Genomic DNA, 18,602 nt, shown 5'->3' on the forward strand with positions numbered 1-18,602 from the left:
GCTTCTAAATCATCTAAATCACTGTTGCTTTCTCCTGGAAAGGCTCAGTGCTAAAAATCACTAGTGTGCTACTGATGGTTATAAAGTAAAGCATAATGCCATAACTCATGCAGTGCCGGCATTTAGACCTGATCAGCATATCTATGCAGAGTAAAGCCACTTGCTTTGTTTCTTCCTCTCATAAATGTGTCAATTAATCTCAGGCGATTTGTATTTTCTCACCGCTTTGTGAGTTAATAATAATATTTGGCTTTTTTCCCTCTTAAAATATTTTGCATTTTTCTCCTATAGTTACCACTTTAATTCCACAAAACTGAACTTCTTTTCCTTGGAAGTTTATAACTGGTATTTTCTTGAAGTGCCACTAATCCGTTAGATCATTTCATACTTTGTAATTTGGACTTATTTGATGATTAAAGTTGTTTCCTGCGTTTTTTGTTTTTTTTTTCTTCCTGTGAAGACGTTGAGCTGTCATGAATATCATTCATTTGTATGTGAAGCCTATAAACATGCAGCAAATTGAGAAACGTGTCAGGATAACTGTGAAGTAGACTGTACGGTGAACTCCACCAGCTGATGATGTTATGGAGGCTCGTGTTCGCCACTGAAAAAAAAAAAAAAGTTTGCTCTCCATAAGTCAGCATTTCAAGTTGTATATCTTGAAATTTCAACTTACTCAGAAGCACCTTAAAATTTTGAGGTATTTAGTAAGCCAAAATTTTGAGATGCGCAACTCAAAGTTTCAACTTTGTCTGGCAATTTTTTAAAACTTATTTATTTATATTTTTCCAGTGGCAGAACTGAGATTCCATATGATACCCATGAGTTTTCTAGGAGACTCCTCGACTCCCCAGACAGATGGGAGAGATCAAAAATAATGCAGCAGAAGCAGAGATACTGTATTTCTTTGACACATAGCTGAACCGCCATGATTTTATTCATGTAAAGCCTCAATTCTCTTGCTTATTATTCCTTAGCTGACTTTTGGTCATTTTCACATTTCTGACTGTAACTCTTGGAAATGTTCTGTTTCCCTGTTTAACTTTGTTCTACATCACATATTTGAAACCAGGCTGTCCAAAGACTCTCCAGCAATCTTGTATAATAAAAGTCACGCCTTAATTTTAGTACAGTATGTATTTTATTTTGTTTAATACCTACTGTATGTGTACATCAATAAAATTGCAACAAATAATCACAGTGTTTGCTTCCACTTTAAAATAAAAGCATTGATAGCCACATATTCTTTATGACTTAACAACAAAGGTAAATTCTGCATCTGTGCGTGTCTGTTTACATTTCACATTAACATCTGATGTAACCTGGTTATCAGAGCTCAGAAAACCTACTTCTTATCTGTTTTAATATTTAAAAGATTACAGGAATAAACCTGACCATTAAATCTGAATCTAGTGGAAATTGGAGCAATGACGAGCTACGTCACGATGAAGTTTATTCCAATCTCACGTGATGAGTCGCCAACTGACATGGACATGATCTATGAGTACATCGTCAGCTGAAGCCACTGTAAAGAGAATAAAAGAGAATAATTTATATTTACTGTAGCACAGCAAAAGCCACCTTAATGATACCATTTCTGTGTTTTGGTTTTTACTGTGTGACTCAAGTCAGCAAAAAAGATATTAGAAACACCCTTCAGTGAAATGTAGTTTTCACTCTGTACAGAGTACACTTCTCGATTTCTGTAGTTCCAGGCTTTCCTCCCCTCATTTTATTCCTACTTTAAGTTTTATTCTTTACAAGGTCACAAATGACCTAAATAGGACCAGATTAAGTTATGGAACGAGGCGCAGAACAGAAAAAATAAGAGCGTCTTTTACCTCCAGGACATTGAGCTTGATTATTCCATCTCCATCTTTGTCAAAGGCATTGAATGCTCCTGTAAGAGACACAACAGATTATGGAGCTGGGTAACTTTTCAACCACTCAGAGCTGTAAAAATACATTAATTCATTCTGTAAGATAATTAGATTCAGTAAAGTAAATTTAATATCACTATATCATCATAACTATGTCTTAAATCTGTAAAATAGGCTAATAATCAGTCCTATGCAAGTGTTTTTGGCATATCATGTTTAATGTGCATAAGCACCAGATGTGTGTGGTCTGTACTTACTGAACATGCCTTCTAGCCTCACAAAGCAGCAGATGTAACTATCAAAATCTATGTTCAGGCGTTCATCTGCATAGCGCATGGCTATGATGTCATATAGTTGTCTGTTGAGTTGAAATCCTGATATGGAGATAAAAAAATATATATATGTAAATTACATCATTCTCACATTAAACTGGAATGCACAGGCAAGGAGTGCATTGGCAAAATATGTTAATTCTAAAAAGAAATAATAATTATTGTGCTACAAATGAAAAATCTGCAAGTTTTTTCTGCTCACCTGCATCATTAACAGCATTCCTCATCTCGAAGCTACTGATAGACCAGGTTTTATCTTTGTCGTAACGTTTGAAGATGAGCTGCAGACCCAAAGTCGGACAATCAGATAAAAACATATTAAGCATGAGCAGACATCAGCTGTGGTTAAAGCTATCCTACCTGCCAGTCCTTGATCTTTTTCCACAAGTGTTTGAACTCCTGCAGATTCAGCTTTCCTGTCCCATCAGTCTGAGCACAAAAGCATCAGTCATGGAAACACCTGCTACGTACTGTTCAACCCAACTGTTTTACTTTGACTTTCCAGAATAAAGTATTTACATAAGGTGCAATGTTCTGTTCTGTTACTGGGAAACTGGGCAAACAGTAGAGTTATGTGCACGCAATCCTCTAATTGAAATCAGTTGAAAGGATACGTCCATTAAGGCGATCATACTCCGACACGTCTCGAGGCTGAAACCTTCTGACTTGATGTCATTATCTGTGGAAAAGCACAGCTCAGTGTGAATGCCGAGCACGCTGGCGGCAGCTGTAATCGCAGTCTTTTCTGCGTACTCACGTTTGGAAAGCACGTTTTTTAAGATCGTTTTGAGTTCATTGGCACAGATCTGCATGTCCTGAGGGAGCAATGATTTGTTTCATATTAGCCGATGAGAGTCTTTATAGTGTTGTCCTCAAACTAACTGTGCAATACTCACATCACCAGCAATCTGTTGGTAAATAGCCCTGAACTGCTTTTCCTCCTCAGTTTCCTCAGGTTGGAGAAGTTTCCGCTGAAGGAGAGAGGAAGGAAATTATTTACAAAGACAGATTCACAAAAAGAAACTGCGAAGACTTAGAAACTTGAAGGAAAGAAACACTGATGAACTTTGCTGTGCAGCAGTAACTAAAGATTAGAAATAAGATTTCAAAGTTCGAATGCTTCTAACTGAAAGAGTCCAACACCTGTAGTTGTGGAAGAAGAAAGTTTTCACAGGAATCTGTGCAGTCCCATGAAAAACTAAAACACGGCTGATTCAGTCACTTGAAGAACTGCACAATAACCTGAAGTAATCATTTTCTGTATGACTTAATGAGTCTTTACGATGTTGCGTCAGTTCATTGGGGACATTTGTGCACAGGACCTCGATTCTTTTCTTTTTCAGTCATTCTGTTGTAGATTTGTTGTTGCACGACCCAGTTTCAGCTTTCGGCAGCTGTTGACAGATGGCCTCACATTTGGATCTAGAATACTTTGGTATACACAGGAGTTTATGGTTGACTCAATGACAGCAAGGTGTCCAGGTCCTGTGGCTGCCAAACAAGCCCACATCATCACCCCTCCCTCAGCGTGCTTGGCAGTTAGTATGAGGTTTTTGTGTAGATATGTTGTGTTTGGTTTTCACTAAACATGACGTTGTGCACCTTCACTTTGGCCTTGTCTGTCTAAAAGGCACTGTTCCAGAAGTCTTGTGGTTTATTCAGATTCAACTTTGCGAGCCAAAGCTGTGCTGCCATGTTCGTTTTAGAGAATAGAAGCTTCTTCCTGACAACTCTTCCAAAAAAGCTCTTGGATTTTTTTGCAATTTCTCTGAGCATTACCTTGGGGTGAACTTGGTGATACATCCACTCCTGGGAAGATTGTTGCACTGTATTGACACACAACAGAATGTTTCTGAACAGTAAACAGTCAAAACCTCTGATTTAAAGAGGTGCTCCCACTTTCTGATGATCAATTAATCAAGTGCATTTGATTACAAGCACCTAAAAGCACTAACAGTATACTTCGTTTCTGAGAGGACTGCATAGAGCCTTGTGAAAACTTTCTTTTTTACACGAGTTATTGATATAAGTTTTAAAACTTAAAGTTTATATTGACATATAAGCGATCAAAGTGGCACCTTTGAGGAATTCCCCCTTCCATCAATTCATGACCCAAAGCTTGCACCCAAATCAACAAAGACTGGTTTCACCAGAAGATTAAAGTACTGGAATGGCCCAGCCAGAGCCCAGACCGGACTCCAATACTGAGTCTGTGTTTGACTTTGTGGGGAAATAATTGTGGATAATCTTCTTCCTGCCAGAGAAGGATGTTTTCTGATGTTCGAAGCAACAAAGTTGGGTCATTTTCAAAAGGTTTTTATTTGAAGATTTCACTATTTGGTACTACTGTGCAGTATAATGCAGTCCAATACATCTTCTCTATCATAGGATCCATTTATATCACTTTCAAATTTCATATAAATTAATTAAGTCATATTTAAAGGTAGTGTTACACTAAAATATATCGACAGAGTGTTTTGCTTTGTTATTGTTGTTCTTGTGAGCAAGTCACAAAGTTATTTAATTACCATACTAACTCGTCTTTATAGGCATTATAAAGGCAAAGCAGGTATATCTATAAGGTGAAACATTAAAAAGGGGTTTTCATGGCTTTTATCCGTCTATTTAATCATTAAATGATTGGATGTGTTTCTCTATGATACCAGAGGAGAGCAGCATATGGGGAAAAAAGACTGCGGACAGCTAACATTAGAGTATGTCTCTACAGCAAAACAGGTGCAGCTGAGTTACTTGAGCTCTACTGGCTTCAGACTCAATTGTTTTATTCCCAGTCATGTTATTTGATCCAGTGAAGATTGCATTTTGGAGTCATCAGTCACCAGGAAGATATGACAGACATGAGCTGTCTGCCATGTGACAGAAGACTCACCATTAACAGTTTATCTGCTTACCTTTGGTTTCTTCCTCTTCTCCCCCCGAATCGTGTCATGCTCGATTTCTTTGCTGGCAAGTGCTCTGTCTGACACAAATACAATAGGCTGGCATGTAGAAAAGACAAAAAGAATTAAAAAAAGAGTCAGTTTGCAGTAATCCCACTGGTCATAAACTCTACATTTAATATTGTGTCTGCTAACACTTCTAATAGCTGACACATGATGGAAAGGGGCAGTGAAGAAATAGCATGGTTAAAAAGCAGCCTAACAATCCAACTGCTACATGCACTCATTACCTTTTCTTTCAGTTTCTTTTCTTGCTGGTGACCAGTAAGACAAGGAGAGACAAAATGATGAAATGAGATGAAATGGAGGAGGAAACACTTGGAAGTTCAAGTCTATTAGTTGGTCTGAGTACAGAACATATGCATCAGAACAAGCTAGGGAAAGTTCAAGAGTAAAGTTAATGAATATGGAAGACACAAAGCTGGGCTTTAAAATCAAATTCAAACCAATATTGCAGTGATCTGTAGGACATGCTGATCTGAAAGCATATTAAGGCAGACTTTAAACAGTAAGTGGGATGTTTAGTGTCATATTTGGCCAAATATATGTATGTATGAATAAGAGGGTGGGCGGGGCCCTGCCACTTTTTGTTTGAGCAGCCAATTATGAGCGAGTGAGGTTAAGTGGAGGAGAGCTTGTTTCATATAGTGGATTAACTGAGGGGGGTGCACCTAGGATATGTGAGGGTTATTTTGAACCAAATATATGCAAAGCTACATGAGTCCAAGAATACGGAGTTGTATGTGAGCATAGTGTTAAAGTTAAATGTGGCATCTAATGACTGTCTGCTGCACTCCGTGGAAAGATGAATTTAGTATTTTGATCCTTCTTGAAGCGGGATTTTTGCCCTGATATTCTTCCTCTTTTCTACTTTTCATCTCTAGTGCTTTGGTGTAAGGAACTGAACCTGCATATTTGTATGTATGGATTAACAACCCCGTCTTTGTGTCCTTGTTTCTATTCAACATCAGAGTCCTTCAGTTATATTAAAACTCCCATAAAAAGGAAAAGAAGTGATCTCCATTTCCATTTTGTACAAAAGAAACAATTAAAGAAGATATAGTATGGTTTACACTTCCCCAAACAGTCAATACACTGTCACAGCTGAGAAAGTCCATTATCTTCATTAATTGAGTATGATGAGGGAGTTGAGTGCTACAGTAAGGATGTGATGTAACCCCAACTAGCAAATTTGGCACTGTATAAATAACTAAATAAATAAAATTGAATAGATGTTTTTGAAATACACTCACCAGTCACTTTATTAGGTACACCCATTCAACTGTTTGTTAACACAAATCAGCCAGTCATCGTGTACATTTCTTCAACAGCAGCAGAAGAACAGGAAACCGAGGCTACAGTTTGCACAAGCTCACCAAAATTAGACAATAGAAGATTGGAAAAAAATGTTGGGTGGTCTGAGTCTCAATTATGGATGGTTGGGTCAGAATTTGGTGTAACCAACATGAACGCACAGATCCATCATGCCTTGTATCAACAATTCAACCTGCTGGTGGTGGAATAATGGTGTGGGCACACTGAGCACCTTTTGGTCTCCTTAGTACCAAAAACGTTTAACTGCCAGAGCCTACCTGAGTATTGTTGGTGACCATGTCTATTACTTTCTGACCACAGTGTATCCATCTTCTGATGGCTGTTTCCAGCACAATAACATGCCATGTCACAAAACTCAGATAATCTCAAACTCGTTTCTTGAACATGACAATAAGTTTACTGCACTCAAATAGCCTCCACAGGCCCCTGATCTCAATCCAATAGAGTACCTTTGGGATGTGGTGGAACGGGAGAGTCCTATCATGTGTGCAGCTGACAAATCTGCAGCGGCTGTGTGATGCTATCATGTCAGTATGGACTAAAATATCAGAGGAATGTTTACAGCAGCTTGTTGAATAAATGCCACGAAGAATTAAGGCAGCTCTGAGAGCAAAAAGGGTACAACCTAGTACTATGAAGGTATACCTAATGAAATGACCGGTGAGTGTGTGTGATTAAACACAGGTTTCTAAACAGGAAAGATAAACCAGCCCATCAGTTTACAGTCCACTGCTTCTAACATTACGCCACAAACCTGCGTTTGATCTGATCCAATCGTAGTCTCTGCCTCCCTGTGGAGAAAAGCAAACATACATCAGCAGTGCTGCCTTTCTACATCTTGTAATTTTAAAAGCAATTTGGCTCTCAAGAAAAACACGATAGTAACCCTTACTCTGATGTGCTCTGCTTCTCAGAGAAGACCCTGAGGATGAACTCTCCTTCTTCGTGGGGTTTAAAGGTTGTGGGGATGATGACGTACTCACCGGGAGGCAGACAGAAACGCTCCGTTACCTCCCGCAGGTTAATGTAACTCTTGCATTTTGCCTTGGAGGCTGTGTAGAGGAAGAAGTCCTTCTGCAGATGTTGATTCTGCCCACACATCTGTGAACAGGGGTGTAGAAATGGTGACTTGTTAATGATAGCAATAAGAAATATTATAATGTATTGTAACTTTTCTTTCCACCCTTTTTATACAAGTGAAACCTCTCTTGGGGATACAAGCAAATAAAGTGAAAGATGCAAGATCATCATACCTCCTTCGGCACCTGCAGAGACACAAAAGAAGTTAAATATCACGTTAACTTCTGAAATCCTGGACACGTGTGTACTTTCTGAAGAAAAAATGAGGTGTGATCACTACCTCGTAGATGGAAAAGCCTATGGTGAGAAATTTGGCCCCGTGATGGCGCTGCATCCTTCGACCTTTCTGCATCAGTGCCACGACAACAGTGCAGGCCACCTGCTCGTCATCCGGGTCATCGTCCTCCTCATACAGCTGCAGACGATACTGAGGGTTTGTCCAAAACGTGTCTGTAAAATACACAAAGTAAATATGCAGCACAGATTCATATAAACACGAATTATGTAAGTGAGAGTTTTTACAATATCGTCTTTTAAAGGATGAAAGCTGATCCAAAAAGAACAAAGCCTACCTGGGAAGTTCCTACAGCCACCAGCAGAGCTTCCTCTCACCCAGCGACCCTCGTGGACCGACACTGTCCAGGTGTTTCTTTCATCCCCCTGCAGCGCGTCGGGGGTCAGGTTGCACATCTCCAGCTTGCTGAAATTCTTCTTGAAATCAGCAAAGGACATCCTGAAGTGAAACACAAAAGAAGTAAAAATAAAAAAGGTGTTTGCTGAGTAAATACAGTCACTAGGTTCATCATTCCCTCACAATGCAATGCAAACGAATGGTTCTCAAGTAGAAAAATGTTAAGTAAACAGTGGCAGAACAACTCCAAAGAGTTTTACAGATATTTGAGTATAGTTAAATACATTTAGCATTCACCTAGGTTTTATTGGCTTTTGAAATTTGACTGTAGTATTATACTGTAAAAAGTTAGAAATTGTAACTCTTTGAAGGTTCATTTTGTAGTGAACAAAACTGCTTGGTGGATGGATGGATGGGTTTTGCTATTTATAGGTTTTAATCAGTAGTGGGGCAACAAAGAGGCCATGCACAGTGGCAGTTGAAAAGTCATTCTATATCCAATGATATCTCAAAGTCACCATAAGGTGTTTGACGCTAAGCTGTGATTTGAGCTGAATACTAACAGTGATGGTAGCTATATTATACTGTAGTAGTAACTTCTCACAAAACTGTGGTGGAAAGATTTAAAAAAAAAAAAAAAAAAAAGTTAAATCATTATAGACAAAAAGTGTGTGGGAAGGTGTTTCACTCACCAGAACTCACTTGCCTCTATGGTCTGTTTTTTCAGGTTTTCTCTGTCTGCAGCGGAAATTGTCGACCACTCCTTTGAACTGTGGAAAGATCAAATTTCTTAAATACAAACTAAGCAAATAGGAGAGACTATTTTTTTTATTATGCTGGCAAGTGGTGAGACCTCCACTACCACCATGTCTTACTTAAGGGTGATATGCTGCATTATTTAAGAGTAAAAATATACAAACTTTGCACTCCAGGGTCCTTTCCAGAGCACAAAACCCCAGGGATTGCGTAAACGAATCAGGCGAATTCTTGTGTCCTTTGAAACCTCGTCACACTTGCAAAGAAGCAGGAAAAAAAAAAATAACCAAAAAAATGCCTTGTCCACCAGAGGATGTGCATTTACATGGATGTCTCACTCTACCTCCTCCAGGCTTATGATGGAATAGGCATGGCCCCTGACCAGCCCCTGCTCAGTCCGACTCTCCAATTCACTCTCTGAAAAAACCTGACAGACAAAGCATACATCATATGTTTTATTATTAGACTCCATAGTAGCTTTGACTGATTCACAGTTCAAAATAATCCTTGTTTATCCTACACTTGGTATTGTTGTGGACACTCAGTTTATTCCCTGTCCGAAATAAGTCATTTTAACTCTAAGCCATTTTAAGCCAATAACAGCAAAACAGCAGGTGGGTGGGGCTGTGTGCCCGAGAGTTACATATGGACAGATATCTGCTCTCTTTGACAGAGCTGAGGGGAGGGAAAAAATGTAGAAAACTCAGTGTGAAATCTGTGCATTTGACTTGCATTTATAGCTAACACTTAAAATGAAATGAAAGAAACATGACAAAGATTGATGCTTTAACCTCAAACACATACATCTATGGAGCAGCCCATCAGTGAGCCTCTCTCCAGCGCATTCTTCATGATCTTGTAGAGCTCTGTGGGATCATCAGACAATTCAAAGTACTCGGTAACTCCACCTGTGAAATCCTCCATGGCTTCCAAAGTGTTCCCTCCTTTCAGTGCCTCATAAGACCCGTGCAACCTGAGAGAGAAGTCGATCATTCTGGTCAGTGTGCTGACATGTATGTTCTCCGGGGCTGATACTTTTCACAGAGCTGGCTGCCAATTCGGGAAATATGAGGACGCTCGAGGTGTGTCACAAATCAGTGTGAGAGTACACTGCAAAAGTACATACGGCTCAGTAACATAGTTCATAATTGGTTGCTAAATCGCAGTTCAAGACTGAGATTTGTTGTTCAGACTAAAACATTTATTGAAAAACCTCAATTTGCGTTCAATGCCAGACTTTTTTTCAATAAGAAGAAACAAGAACTGTTGTTCAGTGTATGGACTGGAAATCTGAACCACGCTGAACAGCAACGCATGTCAGATGACGGTGTGCACGGCTGCGTGACTGCATGGGACATTAATAGGCTCTGCTTACTTGGCATAAGCTTTTTCCAAAAGAGCGCTCCAGAACTCGTTCTTTCTGAAAGACTTTGTGAAAACCAGCTGGTTGTTGCAGGTGGGAATGCGGTCGTCCACGACGACATCGATCCACTCGCCATAACGCCAGAACTGAGTGTGGAAACAACAGAGAAAATCATTGATGACACAGCAGAGAAAGTATTTTTACCATACAAGGAAAATAGCTCACCATCCACGAGATGATTTATTTATTTATCAATTTGTAAGTAAGGCGAAACAACTGATAACTTTTCTTTTCTTTTCTTTTAAAAAAAAAAAAAAAAAAAAGCACTTTAACATGTGAAAAACATCTTTTAAACTTTTATCATGTGTTCTATGCCCTATGCCCTGGACTACTGCAATTTATTGTTTTCAGGAGGTCCAAAAAATTTCCCTGAAAAGCTTTCAGTTAATCCAAAATGCTCCAGACAGAGTACTGACATATAACGGACATATAGGGACTATAAAGAGTGAGCATATTTCTCCTATATTGACTTCCCTTCATTAGCTTCCTGTTAAATCCAGAATTGAATTCAAAATCCTGCTCCTCAAATACAAGGTCTTAAATAAACAGGCCCCATCTTATCTTAATGACCGTTTAACATCATATCACCCCATTAGAGCACTTTGCTCTTGCACTGCAGACTTACTTGTTGTTCCGAGAGTATTTAAAAGTAGAATGGGAGGGAGAGCCTTCAGTTTTCAGGCCCCTCTTCTATGGAACCAGCTTCCAGTTTGTATTCGGGAGACAGACACTATCTCTATTTTTAAGATTAGGCTTAAAACTTTCCTTTTTGCTAAAGCATACAGTTAGGGTTGGATCAGGTGACCCTGAATCCTCCCTTAGTTATGCTGCAATAGGCGTAGGCTGCTGGGGGATTCCCATGATGCCTTGACTATTTCTTCTTCAGTCACCTTTCTCACTCACTATGTGTTAATAGACCTCTCTGCACTGAATCACAGTGGTTATTAATCTCTGGCTCTCTTCCACAGCATGTCTTTTATCCTGTTTTCCTTCTCTCACCCCAACTGGTCACGGCAGATGGCCGCCCCTTCCCGAGCCTGGTTCTGTCGGAGGTTTCTTCCTGTTAAAAGAGAGTTTTTCCTTCCCACTGTCTGAACTGAATAAACATGAAGCAAAAATTCTGGGGAAAATTACTAAGGAAAACATGCTTGATGTAAGCTGAGTAGACTCCAATCAAGTCAATTTCATTTGGCCAGATTCTTTTAAAATGAAAAATGAACTTTGCAAAATTTACATGTAATCAAATTTCTATTACTAATAAGTCAGTATTTTGGGCATAATAACTTTGTGTACATCATTCATATAATTATACTGCTGTCTGAAAAAAGGCATCAACATTTTTTATTTGACAGAAATTTGTAAATGTATTATCTGTATATCCTTCATCATATCATATGTTTCACATGAATAGATACTATAGTATAATTCCATGTTGACATATTTGGATTTTTTTAAAAAGGTTTTATTGTCATCTACTCAAATGTGATTTTGAGTTATGTCTTTAAAATTTTATAACACTTTATAACACTGTGTTTATTCAAATATGTTTTAGAGGCAAACATTAAACCTTTTGCCCCATTGTATTCATTTTAAAGACTGAGCTATGAGTGAACATATTCACAATCAGGTTATTAACACTAAATACACTCAACAAAACCAAACCAAGGCGCATTTTTACACTTTATCCAAGAACATAAAAATGTATTTATAAAAAAAATACTCTCCCACTGACTAAATAATCATAGTAAAAAACTAATATATCTAAATCTGAAATACTCTTTGACATATGTTTTACTTGGTTTTTCTTTTACTAGAAATTTGACACACGTAAAATGGTTTTCTGTTAACAGCATGATGCCCAAAATGTCACATTTCAACCTGGAAGTGGAAGATGCCAGCGTAGTTTTCAGTGAAGCTCTGATCCGGGGGAATAACTCTGTACAGCAGCTTCTCGTTCAGCGTGAGACAGGCGATGGCAGCCAGCAGCCAGCAGTCACCTGTCGACAACAGATTGATGAGCTGTGATTTCATCCAAACAAATTACTTCACAAGGTAACAGAGTTGTCACACATCAAATTGCTGCAAGTGTCAGAACTCGAACTCGGACTCAGGCTCGAGGTCAGTAATTGTTCAGTGTGCTCACTTGCCCCATAGCCAATATAAAATCAGCCTGTAGATGAAACTGACACTTACACTGCTCGACTTAATGTTTTCAGGCTCTGGTAGCTGTTTTGTTTGATGTCATCCCTTTTTAAAAAATTAGTTAGAGGCAGGGCATTTGATAGTAAACCATTCGCACTGCCAATTTAGAATCACCAATTAACTTATTAATTAAAACCATGCATGTTTTTGGACTGAGTACCGGGAAAGAATCCACGCAAACATGAGGAAAACATGCAAACTCCACACAGAAAGGCCCCAGCTGGAGCTTCTTGCTATGAGGCGACAGTGCTAACTTAACATGCAGGCTTAAATCACCACTGTAATGTCTTTTCAAAAGAGTGAAATGTGGGTAAAATCACTTTTTTGAAAGCACAGACAGTTCAGATATTACCTAATTCTCCCTGACAGATGTCTGTTCTGTTGGCTCCATCTATGATGAACTGGGGGTTTTCACAAATTTCCTGGAAGACAAAAAACGTTAGGAAGGGATTTTTTTTTTAAAATATGTTATGAAATCTCAGTCATTTCACATTATGAAAGTAATGATGTACTTTCTCATTTAACCAAAGGCTGTTTTCCATGACATAATGCATTTGTTATGTGTCAGCAGATGACGAAAATGACCAAAAGGCAGAATAATTGTTCTTTCCATGGAGAATCGGTATAGAATCTCAATTGTTATATTTTCTTCATCCAGAAAGTGAAACTTTTGAGATTAAAAATCTCTTTTGCAACACTTCCTGCGTCCCGACAGGCAGTTAACCCGTGAGAAACCTGAGCCCCAAGAGAAAACCCAGGACTTTCTTTCTTTGAGCCACTTTTCCTTTGGTATCAAACTGCATGGAAAAAGTTGGCTTTGTATATAAAACCAGAAACTTTGGTTCCAAGTTATTTGTACGGATTAAGCTCCTGACTATAATGTAACTGATACTAGACAAAAGTTCTGTACTGCTGTTTGTGTTCATACAACTTTAATATCTGCTTTCAAACATCAGATCTATGTTTATTCAATAATTTGTATCACAAAATTATTTTTCAACACTAAATTATTTTGATCCCAGAGTTTTGTTATGTATGTTTAAATATATGATATATTTTATACACGTATAAATCTATAATAACTTTAAAACCTGTTATTTAAAAGTTTAGGGAGAGGGCAGCAAAAGCTTGGAAAAATAAGTGGTACTAAAAAGAAACAGCTGGGGAAACATTTTGCAATTAAATAGTTTATTTGGCAACAGGTTAGTAATATGACTGGTTTAAAAATAACTTCTTAGAGAGGCAAAGTTTCTCCAGAGTAAAGGGCAAAGCTTCACCAGTCTGCAAAGAAAACTGAATTCACGAATTGTGGCACAATTTTGGAATAATACTCCTAAATGTAAAATTGTGACGACTTGGAATATTTCATCATTTAAAGTGAATAATATCATCACAAGGTTCAGAAACTCTGGAGAACTCTGTGTATCAGAAAGGCTGAAAATCTGTATTGGATGGTCATAATCTTTGGGAACTGAGGCAGCACTGCACGATTCTGGCATGGGAATCACTTCCAAAAATCTTTGAATGTGGACACAGTTCATTCTGCAATCCGCAAATGCTTTGTGACGCAAAGATGAAGCCATGTATAAAGATGATCACATCTAGAAATCTCATTTAAAAACGACTGAAATAAACTGAAAAACTGTTCATCTCTGAATCTACGATCATCTCTGAACTCAGCCTGTGCATCTGAAAAGGCACTATCAGTGCTGAAAGGTATATACAGGTTCTAGAGTGACATGTGCTCCTATCCAACGTCTATTTAGAGAGAGCCTTACTTATTCCAGAAACACAATGGTAAACCACATATTGTGTCTATTAAAAAGCACAGCTTCGTAAAAGAAAAGTCCCTGTGCTGAACCTTTTCAGAATTGGGTTTGTAAAAGTCTGTCTCCTCAACTCTTCTCTCCTCGTGTCACTTTCTCACCTCTTTTGGGATGGATTAAGGTCTTTAGTTGAGGAGTTTCAAACATTTGAAGCTTGTGAAATGATAAAGGGGATTTGTCCATCCTGACATGCTGCCCTGGTTTGCTTTCTGTTTTTACCAAACTTCTCATGGTTAGATTTCAGATTGCCACTTCCCCAACACTCAATTTATTTGCAATGTAAAATATATAAAATATAAAAGCTTATATTTCTGTTGATGGAAAACTAAAATCTGGATTTACAACTGAAAGCAAGTTGAAGTAAAGCCTTCTGCCAGGTCAGGTTTTGGAACCATGAGACGCCCTCTGCATTCACTTCATATTTACATGGAATCTCCTGTTAGAGGCCCTCTGGTATAAAAGACCTCACCTCATAACTCCTGATTACAAATGTATTTGTAAAACAAGGCATTTTTGTGTGGACTGTTCACTATAATGTATATTCAAACACATGTACATACATGATTTCAACATTTGACTTAAGTATGAATTATGCTGTGGGTCATACATCTCCATTGTATAATACAGCCTGTGACTAAGGCCGTAATTCCCCTGAAATTAAATGGAAAATGTATTTTATTTGAAATTACAATGTAGTTAGATTTGCCTACAAATAGTTAAAGGTTGGTACACAGAATATAATGTAAGCAATTTTTAGTAGTGTGCAATTTCATAGTAATTTTGAAGAAAAACAAACAATTTTTTCCCATTTTACATCATAAAATATAAAAATGCAGTTTCATGTTCCTGATTTAAAGCACCCTCCACAGCTGACCCCTGTGTGGCATTCAAGTATCACTGATCTCAGCTGAATGTCTCACGCTTCATTGGTGAAACATGAAGCAGCAATCAGCCTTCATGTTAGTGTTATACTGTGTCTACAAAGCACGCATTTAAGAATGTGATTAGTGAATAATGTTGGGTTGAAAATTATTTTCTTATGATTTAATGAAAATGTAAAAAAATACATCATACCATCATGCTGAAAGGAATAGACAGAAGAGCCATATTTATGCTGTTCATACAGGTCAGTGATGATTAATGCAATACACATATGCATTTATTTATTTTTATTTAACACCTTTTATAATCTTGCACCCGGGTTTTTAAACAACTTTTTATCCTAATTTTTGCTTTTCTTTTCATTTTTATCATACTTCTGTGAATTTTGTGTAATGGAATCGAATGCCTTTGTACAACACTAAAAAGTGTTGAATAGGAAAAAAAAATGTAATACTTCCACTTTGTTGTGGTTTTAACTCCACTTCCTTCATCTGATATCTGATGTTAAACTACAGATTTCATTTTTTTTTTTTTTGTTCTTTTTGTTCGCTCATCCAGCCAAAGGACCGATGAGCTGATGTCATGGCAAGGCATCAACTGTCCACAAATCTGTCCGCCCACAATTGACAAGAACTAGGTGTGTCACAGAGTGTAACAGTTTAAAGCTCTTAAATCCATGACACATACCACAATGCTGATACTCAAAGTTTTTTTGGGCATATTTCCAACCTGTACATGCTATGCAGGGTAAGATATATGGACACTGTAGCTCATAAAGCATTTATATTATGAAGGAAACATTAAATATGCTAAAGGAAAAACAGCTGATTAGCAAGGTGTCCAGTTGGATCCACTGATTTATTTACTATGTAATGATCCAGGTGGTCATCTTACATTCGTGAGCTAATATTTGGAATAATTCAAAAAGAGCATTTTACATTCTGGCATTGATTCATAAGTTTTGTGTAACAGGTAGGACTTTTCTCATCGCTGCTTCTGCCTCTTGGTGTTAATGTCTTTCTCAGTGTGTTTGCATGTAACATGAACATGTCTGAATACCTTTTGCCAAATGCCACTTTAACGACTGCCAGTCTGACTCATTTATCGCCAAAGGCAAATGCCCTGGAAAAGTATCAAACCCTTTTGGGAGTGTGCATCATAAAAATATGAACCCCCGAGGTCAACGCTGAGTTGCCAGTTTGAATCCCAGCACCAGCTGAGTGCGACCCTCTGCGTGAGAGTCAGCTGTCTGTGATTGTAGAAGGTGATAACCGAGCGCAATGCGTGAGCCACCATGCAACCGTCTGAACCTGACACTCCAGCCATGTGGTGTGGAGGAAGTGATAAGGTACACAGATTTAAGAAAAGCACCTATGTAAACATGTAAGAGACTCATTCGCATTATGTGCAACTTGGCCTAAACGACACGATCCCTGAAGACTGGCACTCACCGACGGACGTTTCCATTCAATCTTCATTGAAGGTTTTCTACTGTAGAAAAGTGAGGAGTCATCTGCAGGGAACAGAGGGTCTTCAAACATAACATTCTTCTCCACATATTTGTCTCGCAGCTCCAGAAAGGTCTTAAGACGCTTGGCATCTTTGACGGCCTCATTCCTGCTGAGAATTGCTGAGTAGATGGAGTTTGACCCTGCATCTGGGTACGCAGCTTTGGTATCCAGCTGGAGAGATGTCTCAGTTTCATAAAGCACTTTCACCTTTGTTTTTTCAACAATAGGCACTTTGCCGTCGTGTTTCTCATCTCCCATCTTGTTAGTGAACTCCTTGGCCTTTCCTCGGCTCTCTCAAGTGCAAAACGGAAACTCTGTTGCACAAGAAGCTTCGAAATAGCCCAAAAAAAGTTCTTGTAACTTCCCTGATTCCAATGCTCACTTTTAGTTCCTTTATTTAATGAAAAGTGCTGTCATGGATCATGGGCAGCCACCAGTCCAGCTCTCACACCAGCACTCACTGTTGTGTCCCTGGAGCTCATTGAACCTAATTATAGACCTTTTAAAAGAGGGGCGGGGGCTTCTCAGAGGGAAACTCTGACCCTGTCCTAACATTTGCAAGTCACAGTGAGAGGTTAAAAAGGGTGGTCCATATTCTAAAAGAGCTTAATCAATTTTTTTTTTAACTTTTGACAAGAAAATCTGCAATGTGGGTCAAGATGAGACTAGAAAATAAGCTCCTACTATAGTCTGGTGTTCACTAAAAAGTCCTCATGCCACTTCTTAAAAAATATTAATTGAATTGTTGGTTAGTCCTTTTTATAATGTACAGCTTGATAATTACTACTTTCATACAACAGTCAAAGATACACTCACTGGCCAATTTGTTAGGTACGCCTTGCAAGTACCTGGTTGGACCCTCTTTTGCCATCAGAGCTGCATTAATTCTTCATGGCATAGATGAGACAAGGTGCTGGAAACATTCCTCAGAGACTTTAGTCCATTTACATGATAACATCACACAATGTGAGGAGAGATGTGAATCTCCTCTTCCACCACATCCCAAAGGTGCTATATTGCATTGAGATCTGGTGACTGTGGAGGCCATTTTAGTACTGTGAACTCATTGTCATGTTCAAGAAAACAGTTTGAGATCATTTGAGCTTTGTGACATGATGAGTTATCCTCCCGGAAGTAGTATCTTGGATGCAGCGAGTGGTTATTTGTGGTTATTTGACACCTCAAAGCGCTCTGGGAATACTCTTTCTGACCTCTGGCATCAATAAGGCATTTTTACCCCCCCAAAAAACGTTGCTCACTGGATATTTTCTCTTTTCCAGACCATTCTTTGTAAATGACGGCGATGACACCAACAACCAGGCCACAATAAGAGTCACTTAAATCATTTTATTTCCCATTCTGATGCTGAGTTTGAACTTCAGCAGGTCATTGTCAGCATGGTAAATCAGTTAGTTACACAGGTGTACCTAAAAAAGTGGCCAGTGAGTGTAATTAAATTTACATACATCCAACCAATGGGCAGTGAGGAAGAATTATTCTGGAATATTTCTGGGAATTTAAAGAGTTCACCTTTTTTGTAACTTTATCTTACCTTGAAACCACAAAATATTAAAAATGCAGCATAATACTACATAATGAGCAATACACAAATATCTACATATCGACAAAAAGGCTGTTATACTATCTATAAATAAATATTTAATGCAGACTCTACGATATTTTGGATTTAATACCTTTACACAAACCTAATTATGTACAACACAAAGTCAAAAGTCAGGAGGTAAACATTTTCAATTAAAAAACAAATTAAGTGGTGTGTTCTG

General features: G+C 38.3%; 1 protein-coding gene across 3 annotated transcripts; it reads right to left on the bottom strand.

Annotated features, from left to right (window-relative positions):
• Positions 1–1,424: 1,424 nt before the first annotated feature.
• On the bottom strand, positions 1,425–17,096 carry capn3b (calpain 3b). Of its 3 annotated transcripts, XM_063494752.1 has the most exons (23): positions 16,759–17,096; positions 12,952–13,021; positions 12,276–12,394; positions 10,350–10,483; positions 9,779–9,947; positions 9,318–9,401; positions 9,139–9,230; positions 8,911–8,988; positions 8,160–8,320; positions 7,868–8,037; positions 7,761–7,772; positions 7,400–7,608; positions 7,262–7,298; positions 5,403–5,426; positions 5,125–5,211; positions 3,109–3,183; positions 2,970–3,027; positions 2,827–2,891; positions 2,573–2,641; positions 2,415–2,493; positions 2,138–2,254; positions 1,842–1,900; positions 1,425–1,525 (listed from the first exon to the last, which is right to left on the bottom strand). In XM_063494752.1, exons 1-23 carry the CDS (start codon positions 17,074–17,076, stop codon positions 1,499–1,501), a joined length of 2,313 nt encoding a protein of 770 aa, XP_063350822.1. In that variant the 5' UTR covers positions 17,077–17,096; the 3' UTR covers positions 1,425–1,498. The 3 variants fall into 3 exon arrangements, with proteins under 3 accessions (XP_063350822.1, XP_063350823.1, XP_063350824.1); XM_063494753.1 differs by lacking the exon at positions 5,403–5,426; XM_063494754.1 differs by lacking the exons at positions 5,403–5,426; positions 7,262–7,298; positions 7,400–7,608; ... (9 more) ...; positions 12,952–13,021; positions 16,759–17,096 and adding an exon at positions 3,992–4,038 and having other exon boundaries at positions 5,125–5,174.
• Between the last annotated feature and the right edge of the window lie 1,506 nt (positions 17,097–18,602).

Source organism: Pelmatolapia mariae, linkage group LG15 (assembly GCF_036321145.2).
Source record: "Pelmatolapia mariae isolate MD_Pm_ZW linkage group LG15, Pm_UMD_F_2, whole genome shotgun sequence".
NCBI lineage: Eukaryota > Metazoa > Chordata > Actinopteri > Cichliformes > Cichlidae > Pelmatolapia > Pelmatolapia mariae.